At 33.0% G+C, this 21,385-nt stretch overlaps 5 protein-coding genes across 5 annotated transcripts; 4 read left to right on the top strand and 1 right to left on the bottom strand.

The window, feature by feature from the left end:
* Positions 1 to 1,062: 1,062 nt before the first annotated feature.
* On the top strand, positions 1,063 to 3,145 carry LOC105631763 (RING/U-box superfamily protein). Its single transcript, XM_012213936.4, has one exon. It carries the CDS (start codon positions 1,382 to 1,384, stop codon positions 2,669 to 2,671), a length of 1,290 nt encoding a protein of 429 aa, XP_012069326.1. The 5' UTR covers positions 1,063 to 1,381; the 3' UTR covers positions 2,672 to 3,145.
* Positions 3,146 to 3,657: 512 nt separating this feature from the next.
* Positions 3,658 to 6,550, bottom strand: LOC105631775 (hypothetical protein). Its single transcript, XM_012213951.4, has 2 exons — positions 4,798 to 6,550; positions 3,658 to 4,012 (listed from the first exon to the last, which is right to left on the bottom strand). The coding sequence occupies exons 1-2, from the start codon at positions 6,357 to 6,359 to the stop codon at positions 3,985 to 3,987; spliced, it is 1,590 nt and encodes a 529-aa protein (XP_012069341.1). The 5' UTR covers positions 6,360 to 6,550; the 3' UTR covers positions 3,658 to 3,984.
* A 689-nt stretch (positions 6,551 to 7,239) lies between these two features.
* TOM6 (translocase of the outer mitochondrial membrane 6) lies at positions 7,240 to 10,233 on the top strand. The gene is made up of 2 exons (XM_012213958.4): positions 7,240 to 7,541; positions 10,074 to 10,233. Exon 1 carries the CDS (start codon positions 7,355 to 7,357, stop codon positions 7,517 to 7,519), a length of 165 nt encoding a protein of 54 aa, XP_012069348.1. The 5' UTR covers positions 7,240 to 7,354; the 3' UTR covers positions 7,520 to 7,541; positions 10,074 to 10,233.
* A 2,001-nt stretch (positions 10,234 to 12,234) lies between these two features.
* Positions 12,235 to 13,779, top strand: LOC105631786 (CASP-like protein 5C1). Its single transcript, XM_012213967.4, has 3 exons — positions 12,235 to 12,873; positions 13,258 to 13,390; positions 13,489 to 13,779. The coding sequence occupies exons 1-3, from the start codon at positions 12,743 to 12,745 to the stop codon at positions 13,681 to 13,683; spliced, it is 459 nt and encodes a 152-aa protein (XP_012069357.1). The 5' UTR covers positions 12,235 to 12,742; the 3' UTR covers positions 13,684 to 13,779.
* A 4,736-nt stretch (positions 13,780 to 18,515) lies between these two features.
* Positions 18,516 to 19,503, top strand: LOC105631795 (Cysteine/Histidine-rich C1 domain family protein). The gene has a single exon (XM_012213975.4). It carries the CDS (start codon positions 18,582 to 18,584, stop codon positions 19,320 to 19,322), a length of 741 nt encoding a protein of 246 aa, XP_012069365.1. The 5' UTR covers positions 18,516 to 18,581; the 3' UTR covers positions 19,323 to 19,503.
* Positions 19,504 to 21,385: the final 1,882 nt, after the last annotated feature.

A 21,385-nucleotide genomic window follows, 5' to 3' on the forward strand; every position in this document is an offset into this window, starting at 1 on the left:
ACGACTTTCATAATATATATATATATATATATATTGTATTCTTTTCATACTTAACAATAAAATTTTTAAATTATAAAATTTCTATTATTATTAATATTTTTATGGTATTATGAGATAAAGACTTTAATATTTTAAAATAATTTTCAAATTTACAACCAAACAACGGAAAATAAGTCATTTGGAAAATATTTTTCAGTAAGTTATTTTTTTACAAGTTATTTTTCTACAAGTTATCGCCACCGACGACTTTCATAATATATATATATATATATATTGTATTCTTTTCATACTTAACAATAAAATTTTTAAATTATAAAATTTCTATTATTATTAATATTTTTATGGTATTATGAGATAAAGACTTTAATATTTTAAAATAATTTTCAAATTTACAACCAAACAACGGAAAATAAGTCATTTGGAAAATATTTTTCAGTAAGTTATTTTTTTACAAGTTATTTTACAGAAACAAACGGAGCCTGAGTTCAGATATTTATGATAAATTTGGCTTTGATTGAAATTGGAAGTCACAATCTTATACTTTAGAAATAATTCAATACTGTTAAAATTATAATTCATAAATTAAATAATGAACAATGAGTTTGTGGTTTTGAGAAAAATAATATTTCAATTGCAATTTTACAAAATTCTTGTTGGTATAAACAAATTTAGACAAACTTCTCATTTTGTTAGTTCGCAATAATAATAATAATAATAATAATAATAAATCATTGTAATTTTAAAATTTATACTGTTTTAGTATTCTATTATGGCATTAAATCATTATTTAGTGATTCTGCTGGATACGTTCATATTTAGTGTGTTTACTGACCAATTTAGTGGTCTGATCTCAACCAGTCAAATTCACACGCCTTGGATGTTATTTTTATTTTTTTAATTTTAATTTTTGAAGCTAAGTGCTAAAAAGTCTATATGGAAAATAATAATCCTTCTCTAATTGTGGGTCACCACATTAAACAATTTGCATTTTCCTATAATAAAGTATAAAAAACATGCACTGTCACTCACGTATCAGTTACGTGTATCACTAACCAGCTCGCTGCTTCACAGTTCACATACCGGAACAGTAAAAATAAAATGCCACATCAACATCCCAATTTCCAAAGTTTATGACGTGGCATAAATTAAAGGGTACTCATTCTTGTGAACAAGTTATACGATCTGTATGCAATTAAAATCACCATGCGCCTTAAATTCCTTAATAATGACGTGGAATTCAATGGCTGCCCCTACAGTCGAAAAATCACAGTCAACCATAACATTAGACCTTCCAATAAACCTCACTCTCGCCTACACAAAACAAAAACCCAAATGCCATTAACGCGTCTCACATGTAAAAACCACCATCCAAATCAAAACCATGGCCCTTGCTCCCTCACCGGCGCAACACCACCAATTCTCCCTGTGGGCCCCATCTCCCGCTGCCGCTCCCACCATCACCACCACCTCCACCTCCACCTCCACCTCCATAATCACAATTACGGATCCTAAACAATCATCATCATCACCACCAGTCAACACCAAACTTCCAGTTGACTTCAGCCCACCTTTGATAGCCATGGTAGTAGTGGTAGCCACAGCTTTTCTCGTAATCACTTACTCGCGCTTGATTTCTCGTTACCTCATCCGCCTACTTCGCCGCTGGCGTAGGTGGCGTCGCCGCCATCGCCGTCGATACCTTCCTTCTTCTAACGGCGACCTTGATTCTCCGCCCCCACCATTCGACTCACCTGACGGATTTCATATGTATTCTCCATATGGACTCGACGAGTCTGTTATAAAGACCTTACCTCTGTTTCTCTACACTACCAAAAATGGCTTCCACAAACAGAGCAGTAATAGCAAAGACTGTGCCGTTTGCTTACTCGAATTCGAAGAGAACGATTACGTCCGTACACTCCCTGTTTGCTCTCATGCTTTTCACGTCGATTGTATTGATATATGGCTTAGGTCTCACGCTAACTGTCCTCTCTGCCGTGCCAGAATATTCCTGTCGGAGTCGCCTTTTATACCGGTGATGGCCGCGAGAATCAGACCGAGGCTCGATGATACAATTCTACATAGTATTAGCCTCGAACCGATAATTCAAACTCCGCCTCTTTCTCATGCTAGCACCGCTACGGCAACCACGACAACGACGGTGACAGAGATTACTCCATGCATTGAAGAACCTTCATCGAGAAGAAACAGCAATAATTTCAATAATCACAGTCAATCAGAGGATAGATTCAACGGCCGTGATTTCTTATTCAAACGGTCTTACTCCTTCGGGTTTGAACGGAGCTTGCCATCGGAAAGAATGTTAGTTATGGAGCCAGCAACAGCATCTCCTTGGCGTTACCGGAGAGGTAGCTTCTGGAGTAAACGTCCATCACCGTTCGGATCATTATCAAAGCCTAGAGTATTCTCGTTTAGATATTACAGAAGCATGAAATCACCATTTTGCAGACGAAGAGGATCAGGATTCTTTCCATTATCAGAGAGATTCCCAAGTGGCGGCGGCGGAGGAGGAGGAGGATCATCGAGGAGGAGCAAGTCAATGGCAAGCCCAATGTTTCAAAGATCGTCAGTAGCAGCATTCTCGTCAAGCCGGTTACGGTGCGGGGATCCAGAGGCGCTAATATCACCGGAAAGGTTCAACAGGAGGTAGACACGTGGAAGGGTATGATTGGATGAACGGAGAGAATGGACGGGTCGGTGCGGATATTAAATGGAAAGGGTAATCGGCATGCGAGAGAGTTAATGAGAGGCATGAGAGTAGTCTGGCAATTTGCGAAGAGTCATTAAATGGGCATTTAATGTAAAAATTGACGAGAGAGATGAGAGAAACACAAACTCCGACTAGTCTCTCTCTCTCTCTCTCTCTCTCTCTAACATTAAAGAAAAAAAAGGAAGGGGATTGTTTTCTTGATTCTTGGATTTGGATTTCTCTCTCTCTGTCTCATTCATTAATGAGAAAGGTTGTAGGAGGGAGGGAGGGAGGGATGGCTATGGGTCGGTGGGTTTCTTTATAGGGTTTAAATTTGGAATACTAGATTCAGACTTGGATCAAATGAAGTGCAACCCCACCCATGTGTGTATTGTGGTATACGCAATAAATAATTTTCCAATAACGTTATTCTCATTTTGGGAGCTCAACTAGAAAATTACATAGCATTAGAAATAATTATAACATTCTTAATCAATGTTTCATCGCTCCATCAGGTCCTTTTGTAAAAATATAGCTCACTTTTTAGATAAAAGCGCATGATTGTGAAATAAAAAAATAAATTAGAGACATCAAAATAATTTCAGAACTTAGATACCAATTATATTGTCAATTTGTAAGATGTTTAATCAATTTGGTCTTTAGAACCAATTATACTATGTTTGCTAATGTATTAATTCACCATTTAATACCCCATTTATTGCAATAGAACATTTCAGAATGGACAAAAATCTCAAGATCGGATCTTTTTCAGGAAAAAATATCATGGGCTGGGGCGGGCTATGGGCTTCTTTAAGTTTTAGTTTAAAAGATGATAGACATTAATGTGTGTATATACAATTACTGATGAATATCAATTTGCGGGTGTATTGTCAAGAATCAAGACATGATGTGTGAAGATAAAGAGCATGGGCAACGAAAATCCAACATGCTAATGACCGAAATAACTGGCTAATTAATGGACTTCAAATATCCCAAAAAAATAAAAAAATCTATGAAAAATCATCCATCTCATCCTACAAGATAATGAATCCCATAAACTTTGGATCTGACCAATTCTCTTTAAGGAAGACATGCTATCTTACTTGTCCATGAATGGCAAACTTATGAACATTGGTCCTTTCTTTGATTTCTGTGTCAACCTTAAGAAAACTTATTGTTGGCATCTTGTTTCCAAAACTGTCCATCTGGGATTCATGATGCCTACTCTTCTGCCCTCTACCTAGTTGACTCTATCATCTCTGGTCCTCGGCAGCCTACCACCCACTGAGGGCCGTCCTTCCTCTGCAAAGAAGACAAAATTAGGAAATGTATGAGCAGGAGTGTTGGTTAAAGAGGTAATGGAATAGGAGGAGAAGGTAGCGCATAAACAAAAATCATCTTCAGCTTTTCACAAAAATATTCAGGCATAATCATTCCCCATATGGCAAACATGCATTTTTCTTCTTCAAGCATTAATCATATGAGATGACACAAATATTTTTAAGAATTCCTAAAACATTTGTGAAGTTGTTGAATTCTTCATTAACTTTTGTTATATCATTATTGAAAACCCAGAACACCAACAGATCTTTCTTTTTTATTTTTCTCTTTTTGGTTAATATCAGATGACAGTGCTATTCTTTTTTTTAATCAATGAATAGGCACAATGAATCGAATGAATGAGAGTGCACATATCATAATTGTCAAGATTAATGTTCATGTGATGCAAAGTGACATTGTAATATTCATTATCCATCATATATCCCTGCAATTCTCCGCCTTTCACCTTTTATAAAAGAGGAAATAGAAAGAAAATCCAATGAGCTTCCACCTCATTGAAGAGTATGCATCAAACCCATGAATGTTCAAAAGTGAAGTGAAGAGCAAAAGTAAATGAAGTGGTCAAAAGTATACAGTCCAAATTCACATGATCAAAGCAGTAATTGCAAATATGTCACAAATGGCTAATGAATGGTGAAGGAACTACATAGCAGCTTGAAAAGAACTTGAGCAAGAGTAACAAGCCAATGGTAAAGAAGGCAAAAAATACCATATCCAAAATTTCAGATGGTCAAGAAGTTACTCACCCCATTCTAGACGACAAACAATCCCAAAAATCTTGGATTTCACTGCTAATGGTTTCAAAGCGACAAATGATATCATGATTTTGTCCTCGGAAAGTAACTGTCTCAGCAATCATCCACTCCATGCTTTCTCTATCAACTTTACCCAAATCTTGCCTTTGGCGAAGAAATTCAGTAAGTTGTGATTGCAAAAAATCAATCTTATTTCCAAAATTAGTCATCTTGGACCGCAAATTCCTCATGTCTATCATAATAACTTCAAGGAGGAGGAAAATATCTCCAAGAGTCCTCTCTTGCCGTTGGAATCTCAGTAGAGTAACTAGGGATCGCAAATGCTCAATCTTGTTTTGCAAATCATCCAGCTTAGAGTCCATTGTCATATTTCTCATATCTTCCTTCATACCCTTTACAAGGTGGAAAATACCTTCTATAAGACTTGGCTGTCTAATTTCCTCTGAAGACCGCCCTTCCTCCCCAGAGGACACAATTGGAAATGGAGGAGCAGAGGACGTAGCCTTTAGCACAGACAATGAATTAGGGTCATGTGAAGGACTCGGCTGGGAAGTTGAGTCTGGCAGTACTGGAAAAGCATCTTCAGTTCCACTAGCATTCTCAAAATGGATTTCTGAACTTGGTTGAACAACAGCTTTATCCTTTTTAAGAAACCAGCCCCTTTCATTTTTCACATATTCCAGCTTATGCAAAGTAAACTCATTGTAAATATCAGAACTCTTCAATTCTTCACTCTCTTCTCCCTCAAAAGAAACTTTAAAATAGTTAAAGATAGATGTGAGAATCATCCCATAAGGCAAGTATGCATTTTTCTTTTCTGAGCAAGCAATCATATGAGATAACAACACAAATGGAAGATTAAACGGCTTTCCTTTAAGAATATGCCACATAACCAATAAATCCATAGAAGATACATAGTTGAAACTCCTTTTTCTAGGTAGAATTATATGCACAACCATTTGGTGAAGCAATCTCATTTCAAGTGTCAACTGGCAAGAATTAATCTTTGTCACTTCAGATAAATCAGGATTTTCAAGAATGGTTTTAAGGGCTTCTACTCTACTAACACTAGCCTCCTCTATCCACTTTTTATTATTGTCATACATCTCAGTCCCTAAATTAGGAACTCCAAGAATTTTCTTCAATGACTTTTGATTTAACTTGATTTCTTTCCCTTTCACAAAAGAACAGATTTGGGTTTTATGAACATCGTATGATAAATTAGAATAAAAATGTCTCACCAACTCTGGATAAAATTTTTGTTTCATCACCATAACTGATACCCAATTCATTTCTTTAAACCATCTAGCAAATTGAAATCCTTCCCGAGTGAAAAAATCCAAATCAACAAACCTACCAGGAGTAATTTCTCCAGAAGTAAACCGAGAATGGAGCCTCCCTATACAAGATTTCGAAGGAAAACGTTGTTTTTGTTCCTCCAATTCAGGCTGCTTTTGCCGTTTATTAGGTTCTCTATCCGGCTCCATCTCCTCATTGCCGGAAATTCTTGTCCTTTTAGAAGAGCTTGACCTTGATCGAGTTTCTGGAGCCATAAAGATTGGATTTTGATAGATGGGTTTGATTCAATTTTGAAACTTGAATCTTATTGAAGAGCGTAAACAACATGTAGATAGACGTCTCTCAAACGAAAGAGGCAGTTTATTTTCCGATATAAAGCCAGGAGGAACAGGATATTGATTATATCTTCAACAACATTGAATTCGTACACCTTATTCGAAAGGCTATGAAAAGATAATTACACGAATAATAACAATAATAATCATAAATTCATATTATAGAAAGAAAAAATTTTCTCTTGCTCAACTTAATATTTTTTCTGTTAAATTTTTTTTTTTTTTAATTTATATTGCCTCATTAAGCATTATCAAATCTCACTTCATTGACCATTAAAAGTTTCAAGTTTTCCTTATAGTAACTTTCCAAATAATAATACAAATAATTCAATTCATTTAAATATTAAAATTTTTTTATAGTAATTAAAAATTTAAAGTCCTTTTAATAAAAAAATTATTGAATGTAATGTAATAAAACTTTGTATTTATAAACTTAGCTTAATAATAAATGTATGTTCCTTATAAATTTTAGATTAATATTAAATATTATTTACTTATTTATAAGAAAGTTTATATTTCAGTCTCTAAGATCTAAGTATAGAAGTGTACAGATTAAAAAAAGAACTAACATAATTTTTAAATTATTGAGTATATTTTCTTAAATCTATTTATGTGAATTTATTGGGATACATATATTTAATACGTTTTGTGGTAATTTTGCAAGAACATTAACACAAGAACAAACACGTGCATGGCCCGTGCTTTAAGCCGCACGTGTGTGAATGCCCTAAAACCCCAACTGGACAGGGTCCACCGTAAGGACTACGGGGAGCTTTCTCTATATGTATAACGAAAAAAGAAAATAAAGAATTAAAAACCGCGTCTAGGGTTTAAGATTTTCTGAAAGGAAAGTAGGCTGCGAAATAGAAAAACCAGAGGAAAATCAAATACAGTCGAATTAAAATCGAGAAATCATGTTTCCAGGGATGTTTATGCGGAAGCCAGACAAGGCAGCGGCATTGAAGCAGCTAAAGACTCATGTAGCCATGTTCGGTGTTTGGGTCGCCGTCGTCCGAGTCGCTCCTTACATTCTCCACTACCTCTCCGATGAAAAAGATGAGCTCAGGCTCGAATTCTAGGCCTCTATATCTCCCTCGCAAGGTAATTCATGGTTCAATCTTATTTTGTCTGTAAAATATGGCGTCATTGAACTAATGTTAGGACTTAGGTGCATAGTATTTATCCAAATTAGTGTTTTTTTCCCAATTCTGGAAGTTGTTCAATGATTCATGCGAATATAATAAAGCTGAAATTTTGTTTAAAGTTTATGAATTAGGTTTATTTGTCTCGTTTCATGTGTGAATAGAGCTTCTACTCAATGTACGAATGAAATTTTTGGAATATGAATGCACAAATAAAACCCTTAATATCAATGTCTAGGTAAACCCTGCTCAAGGCAATATCTTAACGAGATGTGAAATTTTATCAACAGGGAATATTCTCTATTTGACAACCTTCGCTTGCCTCAATGTGTGTTTTGTATCCTTGGCTGCAATCTTATTCACTTTGGGAAAAAAATCATATATTTTTGCAGTTGATCTTGGTTGAATAAGTTTTAGCTTACTGTATGTTCTGGTAGAGTTCTATAATGGGGCTTGCCAGTTTGTTATGATTTTGTCTTCCTCCCTTTCCTACTTGCAGGCATGTATACATATTGGCATTATGTTGATAGTCAATAATATACTTGATTTGGTGAATGAGGTCTCTTCATTTGGTATTATGCGTGTGTTAAGCTGCCTTTTTGTCCCCAAGGGTTATTTAGACAAACCTTAATGCCTGCTGGCAGCTAGAGTTATTTCGTGCACGAGATTTTAAAATCTTCCATTGTCTCACTTTCTGAAGACTCACTATTGCTTTTACCCCCTTTCCGTGGTGAAAATTTTCATATTAAATTGCATTAGTACTCTTATTATTATCTTCTACAGTGTGATTCTCTTTCCATTATCAGTTCTTCACCCACCATTTACCAACTCCACATCGGGACCACTGCATCATTCAGTGTCATTGTATCTGAACCACGGTGACTGTTACCTTTACTTTGAAACTAATCTGCGAATTTTCACTGTTGTTGTAGCAAAAATTTTAGCCTGGGCACTTTCAGCAGTACAATATCAAAATTAACCCCTACTTTCAATAGTTACTAGTAAACTACCTGTTTATGTCTCTACTAACCTTGCTATTGTCCACTCAACTGTTCTTAACTTTTCATGAATATGATTGTTATTGTTGCCTTTTGTATGGCTGGTTTTACAGCTTCGTTGAAGCTTCATTTTATTGATTTAAAGATATCCTTATTTTTTTGAACTCTGAAATAACAAGGTTGGATTTCTGAATATGATATGGGTTTAGTAAAGAGGAAAAGAATTGAAGACACATTGCTTGTATTTTTTTTTTTTTTTTTCCTTTGAAAATAAGAAATTTGCAAATGATGTTTAATTTCCACCACTTACTGTATGTTAGGGACATGCGTGGCTTCTTATGGGCAAGGTTATAATAAGTGAAGAGTTTATATTTTCACAGGCCAAAAGGAAGCAAAACTCGTTTCTATGCTATTCAAAAGATAAAAAGATGAAAAATTTTTGGTTAATGGATAGTATACATGAAAAAATTTAGTTAATGCATAGTATACATATAATAGCATTTTACTAGGATAAGAACCGAATGTACTATAAAATCTACATGAAAGAAAGAAAAAATAAATTTTCTTGTATGTTATTGGATTTCATGTGCTATGTTTGACTAGCAAACAAATAAAAAAATTATGAAAGGAAAAAAAAGAGGGATTCTTTACCTTGCCTATGAACTTGAGCTGAATGTATCTATAAGATGATATAAGGTTTGTTATTGAATCTCATAACATGATAAAGGAAAACTCTTTACCCTTTGAAACTGGGTCCATATGTGAGCTGCGTGATTTGCCCCTTCAGTAATGTGCTAGTTTTCTATGGAATACTTTTGGCTGCTCTGTAGCTAGTGCTGTATTTATCCATGGACACATAGGTTTCTCTATTTATTTAGTTTAAGGAATTCAGCTCTTATTTTTGTTTTCCGGGGCATCTGGGGTGAATTCTTGTTTGACAGTGAGTGAATCAGATTACTTTTTCTATTTACAAATTGAATTGTCAATTTTCGGTTTTGCACTAATTACTGCTTTAAGCATAGGAGTTGTAGCTTCTACTATGGAAACTGGAAAGTTGTTTTTTTCAGTTCTAAGTGTTTCAAGTTTTGAATTTTAAAATCGTAAGCTCATTCCTCATAAATTGAGCTTCAAAATAAAAAATTCTTCAGGCATAATATGTCAATTTTTTTGCCATCTGTTTTTCTAAATGGTACTTCCCAAAAATTTTTGATTCTGCTATAAAAGAAACATGCTAATGAGAAAATGTGGTTGGTTAATTTATAAATTTCACCTCACGTGAAAAGTGAAAAACAATTGCAATAAAACAACTTCTCAATTTTCTTATACAGTAGGGGATACTAAATAAATAAACAAAAAACCATAGCAAGCTAACGAAACAGAGCCTTATGAACTTGACATTTTCAGGTTTATGATATCAATATTTTGATTTGATTATCTTATCCACATCTGATTATTTATATATTTGTTTGTTCATCCCACTTCTTCTGATGCAGAGTGGTGCAGGAGGTGAGAGATTGAGTTGGAATGAAGACGAGTGGCTGAGCTTGTGTCTGTTTTCTTCTCTTTTTCCTGCATCTGGAAGTATGTAACTCTAGTGTGGCCATTAGACTATTGCGATTATTTTGGAAGATGTGTTACTTCAGTATTATGTCATCGCTGAGCTAGGATATGGAATGTTACTTTTTGTTTCATGTTAGCAAATCACGGTTGATTTCTGGGTGTCAGTGATTTATAAACTATTGCGTTTATTTTTTAGTTTTTACATGTTGGAAGAGATAGCTCAGGCCGCAAAATTTTTGACTTATGCTTTAGAATGAGATGGTGAATGAAATATGCAAGCTACTCCACCCAATGTTATAGCTCAAAACACTGGCCTTGACTTGATATCACAAGAGTGCATAACAGGTAATGGTGCAAGTGATTGAAACTATTGTTGAGATACTTAAATTTTAATATTAATCAGTAAATGCTTATTTCTTTTGATGATAATCGAGTGTGATCGATTGAAAGTCGAATATTTATGCTCAAACTCGAGTTGAATATTGAATCTCGAGTTTTCTAATTGAGTTAAGCTTGAGCTTTTATATTTTCTCCCCTTGAGATGATTATATCAGATGAACTCAGATTTTCTACGAGTGTCGAGTTAGAGCAGAATTGTATGGTTCAACTCAAAATGATTACACCCTTAATTAGTGACCCCATGGCAAGAGTTTTGTCATGAAGTTTCTTTATGGATTGAAGCTGTTAGTACACTTTTGATGACAGTATGAAAGATAAGTTGAAAATTTTGGTTTGTGAATAAGGGTTTTCCACTTATAAAGGAACACTATTACTCTACATTATTTGTCCATTTTCTTGACCTTTAGAAGAGTTGAGAGAAGATTCACCAGTCATGTCCTTTTCCTCTTTCCACTAAATAAGGCAGTCTCTGAGGGCATCACATACGGCAAGTCCTCCCCAACTTCTAAACAAAAAGAATTTTTGGTGTTGGGACTCCCTATTAAAATTGTAAAATTCCTTTTAAATTACCATGGCTGCAGGCAATACAAATTAAAATTGTAACTTTTACCATTTTAATACAAATCTTTACCAACAACTAAACATTTCTTGGGTGATTATCAATGCTCATTTTTTTATTCTTATGAAAAAAAAAAATTGAATATCATTATTTCTATTATTATACCAAACTTTATATTGCTCCCTTCTAAAAGCATTGTTTTGCCTTTTCTTCTATTATATAAGCTTTTCTCCTCTTCTTTTCTTTTTTTAGTAACATCTTATGATATCTTACTTATTGCCTTTATCTTTTTTGATCTATTGGAGGTTTTTATGGGCCGAAATAACAACAGAGGGTAACCCTTCCCTTCGCTCATCAAATTAGGGAAAAAACTACAATTAAAAGAACTCGAATTTAAAACTTTTCACTTCTCACATAAGCGAGAAGATCAATCAAACAATCATCTGATTAGTAATTATTGCTTTTATTTAAAAATGATGAAATAAATTTGAAAATTGTGGCTATAACCCCCCCTGCTATTTTCCCATTTTCTCACCTACTTGGATATCACAAATTAGTAAGATATTGAAGGATTTACCATGATTTTATAAAATACTATTTTTCTTTAGATTTATTTTAAATATTTTAAAAATGAAAATACTGTTGGGCACGTCATATTTTAAAAGAACAATATTCAAAAGATTTTTAGAAATGTTTTCTTTAAATCTTTAATAAGGAGAAGTTTCCAAAAAATAAAAAATTAGTCAACAAATTAAGATAATTTTACGTTATAATCTTTTATTTTTATTTTATAATTTATAAATTTTGTTACAAACAAAATATTAAAAATAATATTCTAATTCTATATATCTTGTCAAAGTGGTGGTCTAATATCGAAAAAAAAAAGTCCTGAATTGATATGCTTAAATTAGTTTGAGGACCTGTGTAAAAATTTGGAAAGAAAAAGCTAGGGCCAGAACGGCCATTATTGTAATTATTATTTATTGTAAAAAAACACGTGGATAAATCACACAAGCCTTTGGCTTTGCCAAGGCCATTTTCGGTATTTTGGGAGCCAGCTGGCCTAATGTTTGATACGTTTACGAATCGCCGTGTCACAAATTTAAGTGGAAGCGCGATGAGAAACAAAGGGAGCGCCCCAAATAGGAAATAACGTAAACGTGCCACCCATTACCCACAAACCAAACAAATACTAATACTAATAAATAATTAAGGCAATTAATTTTAATTATAAGCATTGCTAATTGAAGAGTCAATTGATCAATCAAACAAAATCAACCTCTCCACAAGTAATTTCTTCCTGACCTGAAAACTAGCCGCTCATCTCCAAGTTCTCTGTGACTTTTCCTGTTTTCTTTCTTGCTTTCTTTCTTTCTTTCTTTTTCTTGGCCATTCTTTAAATTTTCTCACACTTTCTTTTCACTTCCAAGAAAATCCCACCTTTTGTAAATTACATTTGATATTTCTTTTACATAATAGACAATAAATATAGAGCTCATTGTTTTTCTGGGTTTAAATTTTGTGATAAGGAGTTTTTTTGGATTGGATGGGCATGACTCATTATTGAAAATGTAAGATGAGCCTTAAAGAGAAGGCAATCCAAGAAATAATAGAGGAAGATGAAGATTCCATGAAACAAAAGCCATGGAAGTGGTACCTGGTTCAGTTGGGACTAATGCAAGTTTTTCTTTGAGATTGGGACAGGCTATTTTCTCTTCTGCTTCTCTGTTTTTCATGTCTATGGGTATTCAGTTCTACAGCTACACTGCCTTCTGGTAATCTTCCTTTCCTTCTCTTTTTCTTTGTTTTTCTTTTTAATATAATTTTATATGACTCATTTCCTATTTCAATTCATGATTTAACCTGGGTTTTGGTAATTAATAACTGGCAGAAATAAGTTTGTCTAAATTGGAAATTTTAAATTCAAAACATCATGTCCTTGGAAACATAAATAATGATCAAGAATTTGTTAGGTCACTCGAGTTCTACCTCTTGGTTCTTGCTTGCAGAACCCAGATATGATTAGATTAAAATTTAATGATGATCAACAATCATACCTTTCCTTCCCTAAATAATGAAACTAAATTCACTTTCCAACAATTATGGCTACTTTGCTTAAACACATTAATGGTGAAAATGTTTCTAATTTTGATTTTCAGCTACCTGGTTACAATAATGGGTTTGGCAATTCCATGGAGTTTCACATTAGCTATAGTTGATGGATACTCTGTTTTTGTGAAATGCCCTATCAGACAACAAGGAATACTAATGATCATTATAGTTGGAGATTGGGTAAGACAAAAAGCTCAATTATGATTTATCTATCTAAAACCAGATGATCCGTCTATAGGTTAATACTAATTATGCAAGATTGGTTAAATTCATGGCAGGTTTTATCAGTTCTTATTCTTGGTGCAGCATGTTCAACAGCTAGCGTTGTGGATGTTCTACTTCATTCTAATGGGTCATATTGCCCTCCAAGGGTTTGCAGTAGATATCAAATATCTGCTGCTATGGCCTTCTTGTCTTGGTTTCTTACCATGTCTTCCTCTCTTTTCAATCTTTGGTTACTCCCTTCCTTGTGATTTTTTTTACCCTTTTTTAAGTATCCCAATACCAAAAATTTTGAGATTTTTTTAATGATTTTTGTAATCCAAATTCTACATCAGTTTTTTTTCAAATGCTGAGAGCAAGTGTGAAATTATATAGGTACTATTTTGTAAGTAGATTCTGATAAATATGGTACATTAAAAAATGCTTTAGTATTATAAATTGAACTAAAAAAAAAGAAAAAAAAAAAAGAAACGTAAAGCATTGAGGTTCAAGTGATATCCTGTTCTTGAATTCAGCGAACGATTTTCAGAAGCTCACAAGTGGAGATATGAAAGTATTGATATCTTAATAATTATAGGAATATATCAACCGGTATTTGATAAAATGGTTTTACGCTCTTATCTCTTAAGTGAAGTCTTGAGTTTACTATTTAATGAGAATAATTTAAATAAGGATAAGTCAGATTAGCAGTTAGATGTAAAATAATTAAAAAATGTTCAATTAATTATTGTGAAATACTAAATAATATTATAGATAATAATGTTTTTCATGAAATCTCGTTCAATCTTTAAGTTGACTTGCTATTAATATTACGTTATCAAAGAGTATGATCCAATAGAAGTATTATTTTAGCTCAATCAAAATGCTAAATGTAACACCCCTTCCCGGTCCACCCAATAACCCGAATGAACCGAGTCGAGATGATACAAACTGGTTGACTTAAATGTTCTGACATGCTGATATCATACTGACTATTGACTATTATAGTATACAAAAGCTGTTTACATTAATAGTGTAGTGAATATTGATATACATGATACAAGTTTTTAAAGTGAAATGGGCCCAACTGTGTGCCCTGTACATGCCATGAATAGAATAAATAAAAGTTACACATCAAAATAGGGAGCTACCCTGAAGACTGAGTCTTCTACAGATGAACTGCTGCAGTTGTACGCTGACGCTTAAAAGACCAGTCTCAAAACCTGCGAGTTAAACAGGTAACTCGCTGAGCTATTAAAGCTCAGTGGATATCTCAACATAAAACAACAATAAGCACACATATAAGCAAAAAGCATTATGTAAGCACATATAATCACACATAACATGTGGCTTTCATTTTACCTTAATGATCTTTCTTACTGTTTATTTTACTGTATGATTCATGCAATAGCAAGTTAAAATATCTGTATGGCTCCATAAGGTTATAGTGAAACCGAAGTGATAAGATAAACTGTATGAAACTGTATGAATACTGTATGCTTGGCTGCTATGGCCTGTATAATCATATCCACTCAACGGCCTGTAGCCGGAGTTCCAAACTGTATGGGGCGCAGATCTGCTATTCTATGTCGCGACATAGCCTTATCTATATGGTTTCTACCCAACCTCAATGGAGCTTCATTTTAGCATATCAACAATGTAACACAATAGCACATAAATGGTTTTACAACTTCATAGTTCATCATATTGATTTGAGTTCACATCATATAAATGCTTACATGTTGCTTTAATCCATGTTCTTATGTTGTATTTTTGTTTTACAATGATTGGATGCATGCATGATGAGCAAAGGAAGTTAATTGCATAGGAAATGAAGACAAAAAGAATGTCAAAGCATCAGTCGCGAGCGCGACATGCCAAGTCGCGAGCGCGAGTTACACTGAAGAGGTAAGTCGCGAGCGCGCTTTTGAAAGTCGCGAGCGCGAGAATGTCAAATGAGAGTCAGAGAGTTTCTGGCTCAAAGTCGCGACCGCGCAACCTTAGTCGCGAGCGCGTCTTCAAACCTCACGAGCGCGAGATGTACCATTTGAGAGTCAGAGAGGTTCCTGGCTCAAGTCGCGACCGCGCAACACAAGTCGCGAGCGCGAGATGAAGTCGCGAGCGCGCTTGTGGAGTTCGCGAGCGCGAAATGCGCAAACTGAGAGTCAGAGAGCTTCTGGCCAAAGTCGCGACCGCGCATGTGGAATTCGCGAGCGCGACACGCTGCCCAGCCTGCGCAGCGCGCGCGACGTGATTCCAGACTGTACAGTCTGTATTCTTTTGGCCATAACTCTCAATATACAACTCCAAATTGAATGATTCAAAAGCCCACGTAAAGATAACACATAGAGGAACAAATAACTCTTCTATGACAATTCCTAGTTCCATCATTAAATGGGGTCAAAATCAAGATGAAGTTGCTGGTAAAATTTCCAGCAAACTCTGGTTCAGCATAAACTCATTCCATCCCCTGTTTTCACATCATTTTCAATCCTCTCACTCAACAATAAGCAACATATGATCTCATGAGCAACACTCCACACAATTTTTCATGCAAAGAACATGGGAAATAACAAGAGATATCAAACCTTTCTTGCCACAAAGCTGGGGCTCTGTTTTTAGTTTCTCTTCTCTGCTACCTTTGAACTTTCTTCTCCTATACACAAGAATTCTCATGATTCATCTCCAATATAGCTAAATTAAAGATTGAATAACCTTTAACTTCAAGGAATTTACTTACTTGGAGTTGACTTAATGCTTAACTACAGTGAAAAGGCAAAGGAAATGGGAGGGAAAAGTAAGAAAAGAATGAGAAACGTGAAAATGGGAAAGTGAAAATGAAAGGAATAGATAGACTCTAGAAAAAGTGATTTTTGTGTGTAAAAGTTCTACATGGTACCTCACTTATAAGAAGGTTGCAGCTTCATACCCAAGCTATATATGGTGATGCCAATAAGTCCTAAACTTTTCATGCAACTAAGTCCACTTATCATCCATTCTACCCCAACCAGGTTTGATTCAACCCAACTCAACTCAAGAGGATGTTACACTAAACGTCGCTTTAAAAGTTGTTGTAGAATAGGGAAAAACTAATTAATACTAATTAATCTTCTTAAAGCACAAATAATTTTGAACAAATCTAACTTTTCTAAAACACAATAGAAGTGGAGGAAGGGAATAATTTAAATTCCATAAAAATTATATATTATCAAGCTTCAAGTGCTTTATTCTTTAAGATGGATTATTTTGGTCCCAAAAAAGTTAAACTGGGAACTAATCTTCAAATTGATCATCATCATCTCAATGGGAACCTTCCTTAAACTTTTTAAAAAAAGCACAAAGACAAATCACCGCTGCTACCATCATCTAACAATTATAACATGCCACTTGATTAGATATATTTCTAATTGAAGATGCTTAAACTTTTCTCTGTCCAAACAATCTGAAAGTCGAATGATAAATGCCAAAAAGAAAAATGTAAAATTTGAGGATTATAAATATTACAATATTATGAGGAAAATATCAAGTCTTATAGTAGCTAGCAGAAACCTAAAGGGTATATATATATATATATATATATATATATTCATAAAGAAGCCGAATGAGTCGAAATAACACTGTGGGCTATACAATATGAGATAACTCTCTCATTAACTTGCCAAATTAGTGAAAACTCTTGTATTCAAGAGGATTCAAACTCGAGACTTCCTACTCTTTACATAAGTGAGAAAGCCAACCAGAAACTTAATGGTATATTTAATGTAAAAAGAAAGAATCATATTCATGGTTCCTCTCAAATTCTTGCAAGTGCAATCATATATACAGCAAGTGGTTTTTCTAAAATTACCTCATCCATTATACTACTTGCACTTATATATATTCTTATGTTGATAATTGAATTGCTTTTTTTATTATTAATTAATTAATATTCTTGACTACAAAATCTTGTTTCCAAGAAGCCTTTAAGCATTACTTTAATTCTGTTAAACAAGGAATCAATTCCTTGAATAGCATGCCACCTGAAATGGAGAAAAGAAAAAGAAAGAGAGATGCCATCTATATATGACTTAGGCACTCTCTAGTTGAAGATACAAATCATACAAATGGATAATACAAAAAATACATTATACATAACAAAAATTCTATGATATAGATGAACAATTTTGTGATTAGGTAATAATTCCTTGGATATGAGAATTTGTTCTTCCATGTCACCATTTCTATCAAGACAAGAGGCTTATTGATAAATAATCCAAGCAAATGGGATTTATTCTCTACTCTCTTTCTACATCATAGGATATTCAAAGATGTGTCTCACTATTCTATTCTTGATAGAATTGATTTCGAGAATACATGATCATCATTTTGACTGTCCGTGATTATGATAAAAAAAAGCACAATATTACCTTAGTTATGTTGGTGATTAACCTAATAATCTTTTATGATGCTAAATTCTTTTTTCTCAAGAAACTCCTAAATTTTTTTGTATGTTCTTGTCCCTCCAGATAAACCTTTAACCTAATCCTGCATAAATGCATTCCCAACAAATTCCAAAATATCAAGCATTTTGAATAAATTCCTTGGTACAAAATTCTACTCATTGATGACAATCTAATTCTAATTCCAAAAACATATTATGCTCAAAAAGGAGTTAGTAGTTACGTAATCGAGTATCATTATCGTAATGCAGGTGAATTAGAATAGTTGGACATTTTATATTTTCCCTTTAAAATTTTCTAACATACCAAACAACTTAATAATCTTGTATATGTAAGCATTCAACAATAGTAGATTAGAACACAAGAAAGTGAAAATTAGTATATATTCTTAAGAGGGACATGACCCAGATATATGCCTTGTGTCTGCCCTTAATCTTCTAGACCTTAGGATTCCTATGCACACTATCACTTACCACAATCACCAAAACATCACCAAGCATAGAATTCCTTTCTTGGCTTCAAGCACACGCCAAAACCACAAAAATTAACCTAACTAACTAGCAAACCTAATCCAATTCTTTATTAAAAACAGAAAAAAAAAAAGATTCTAATCTCTTTCTCCATCATTATATCTCTCCAAACCCTTATAAATATTCACAATCACATAGTTTTAGAGGCCGCAAATAAAAAATCCAAAAAGAAAGAAAAAAAAAAAAAAACGAAAAACCCATATGAAGTATAGTGAAATATCCCACTTTAGCCATTCCCAACACACATTAAGATTTGAGTACTCAGAATTTCCATTCAAATGCGATGGGTGCAAAGAAGTAGGGATAGGGTCAAGATACAAGTGCTCAAAATGTGATTTTGATCTACACATGCATTGTGCAATACCTTCTCCTTCAATTTTTCATCCATTTTACACTAAATGCTCCTTTCAGTTCCTGTCACGACCTCCAGGTGATAAACCTCGTTACTGTAATGCTTGCGAGAGAGACATTAGTGGGTTTCTTTACCATTGTAAAGATTGTGGATTTGATTTACACCCATGTTGTGCAAAATTGCCTACGGTTCTTGATGATGGAGAAACTAAGCTGTATTTGTACAGGAAAGTGAGTGCAACTTGTCACAAATGTGGGCGTAAAGGGAGAAGTTGGAGTTACAGGTCTTCATGCAAGAAATATAATCTGCATGTGGCTTGTGTTAAGGACATGTTAGTGGAAAATTGGGCTGGTCTCTATTACGGTAATAGCAGTGTTCCTAATGGCTACGGTGGTAGTAAGAAAGTGGAAATTAATAGACTTCCAAGCTTGAAAAATGTACTTCAAACCCCTCACCGTAAGAAGAAAGGTAAGGTGCAGAAATGCTGTGAGATGGCTGGACTGGCCGTGCAATTTGTCATCTCCGCCGTGCTCGGTGATCCGACAGCTATTATTGCTGGGGTTATTGGAACTTTTATTTCAAGAGGGTGATGATCAATACAAGATTGATAGGGAATAATGGAATATTTGGTTAGATTTTTTTTTTTTTTTAAATTTGAAATTAGTTTATATATGTGTTTGAAGAAAATGTTGGGAGTCTTTGGCAATAGGGATAAAGGTGTCTACGTGCCTTTAATGTGAATAAATTCTACTCCACTTTGTGCTTTTAAAATGTTTTTACTGCTTCTGATTTTTTATTATTTATTTTACTAATAACTTGTTAAAATAACCTTTTTGGCCTAATTTAATTTAATTAATAATCAAGAATTGGTAGATATATAGTGATTTTGGCCCAGAAATAAGTTTTTATTGCAGTTATGCTTCTCGTGCTTTTCTCATTTATCTAATTTATCTATTCAAAATTCAATCCGTTACTGCATGTCTTACTTGCAATTTTTATAATAAGATTAGCTGATGATATTAATAATAAGAATGACTATTCAAAATACTGGAATCTATTTGTCCATTTTTTTTTACGAGATTGTTTGAATATAGAACTAATTGCTTAAAAAACTTTAGTATATTTTAATTTTAATGCAATTTTTATTTTTTTTCATTAATTAGCCATTATAGTTAGGTTAATTTAAATGTGAAACCATATTTTAACATTATAAAAATTTAGAAAAATAAAAATAATTATAATTTATATTATACAAAAATAAACGACGAGTATAAAATGAGCAATAACAACGTGCAATGCATGTCATAGAAAAACTAATAGATATAGATGTGGGAATGGGTATGCAAATATTGGGATTTCAAAAAACGCCACTATTAAGTTTATGGATTGACATAAATATCATTAAATATTTTAATTTCATTGATCGAAAAAATAAAGATAATTTTATTTTATTTAGTCAAATTAATTAACTATTTAAATCTAAAATCTATTAGATAAAATAAGAAATTATATTTATATACTATACAAGGTATACATAAAATAAGGTAAATACTATTCAGTTTCACATTTTTTATAATTGGAATCAGCGGTTTTGAAATCGAAACTATATAATATATTATAAATGATGCTCTAAAATAATGATTAAAATATTAATTATTATAATATATAATATTAATTTTTTATATTTTAGTAATATAGACAATTGATGTTATTATATTATATATGAAAAGATTAATTTATAGGAAAATTTAAATGGATTGATAAGTAATTTTAATTTTATAAAAATTTAATTGTCAAATTATGATAATATTTCATTATTATAAATATGTCATTTTCTTAACAAGTTATTTAATTATTAAATTTTTTATTTTATTACTTTATAAAATATATTTTTTTATATTATACTCTCATTCTGTTTCAGTAATATAAATATTCGTAATATTATAATTTTATAATATAAAAGTATATATAAAAATTAAATTATATTTACTTTAAAAATTAACGTATACAAACACAAACAATGTGCAGCACATGTTTGTATATATATATAATTTAATATAATATATAAAAAATAATTTATTTACATAAATCTTTCATATATATTATAGGTTTTTTTTTTTCTTTTACCCATAGTGGATGCATGAGGCCTCCATTACTGAGATATTATCCAACTAGCACCACTGATGAGATGGGCCTTTAAGCTTCAACAGATGAAACCCATATAAATCCAGTAGATGTACAGGGCCCATCACTATGATATTATCCAATTAGACCACCTATGTTGTACGGAAACTTCCTTTAGCTGCCGATTCTTTTTTTCAGAAACGTTTCTTATGCGGAAATGCTTGGAAACTCCTCATAAGCATTTAGAAACTGTTTCTGTAAATTGAGTAATTTGGAAACACGTTTTCATCTCTAAATATGTTTCCGTAAACCAAAAATTCTCAAAAATTCATTTCTCTAATTAAAATAAATGCATAAATAAATACAAATCCATAAAACATGTATTTTTTATGAAAATGAAACTTGTAACTTTTTTGGACATGATTAAATATTAATTGAACTTTAATTTATTGTTGAATATATTTAATGATTTATAATAATTTATATTTTTATATTTATAAATAGAACTCTATATTTTTCATATTTACAT

This window comes from Jatropha curcas, chromosome 11 (genome assembly GCF_041381405.1).
Source record: "Jatropha curcas cultivar XTBG-Jc1 chromosome 11, XTBG_Jcur_1.0, whole genome shotgun sequence".
NCBI classification, from domain to species: domain Eukaryota; kingdom Viridiplantae; phylum Streptophyta; class Magnoliopsida; order Malpighiales; family Euphorbiaceae; genus Jatropha; species Jatropha curcas.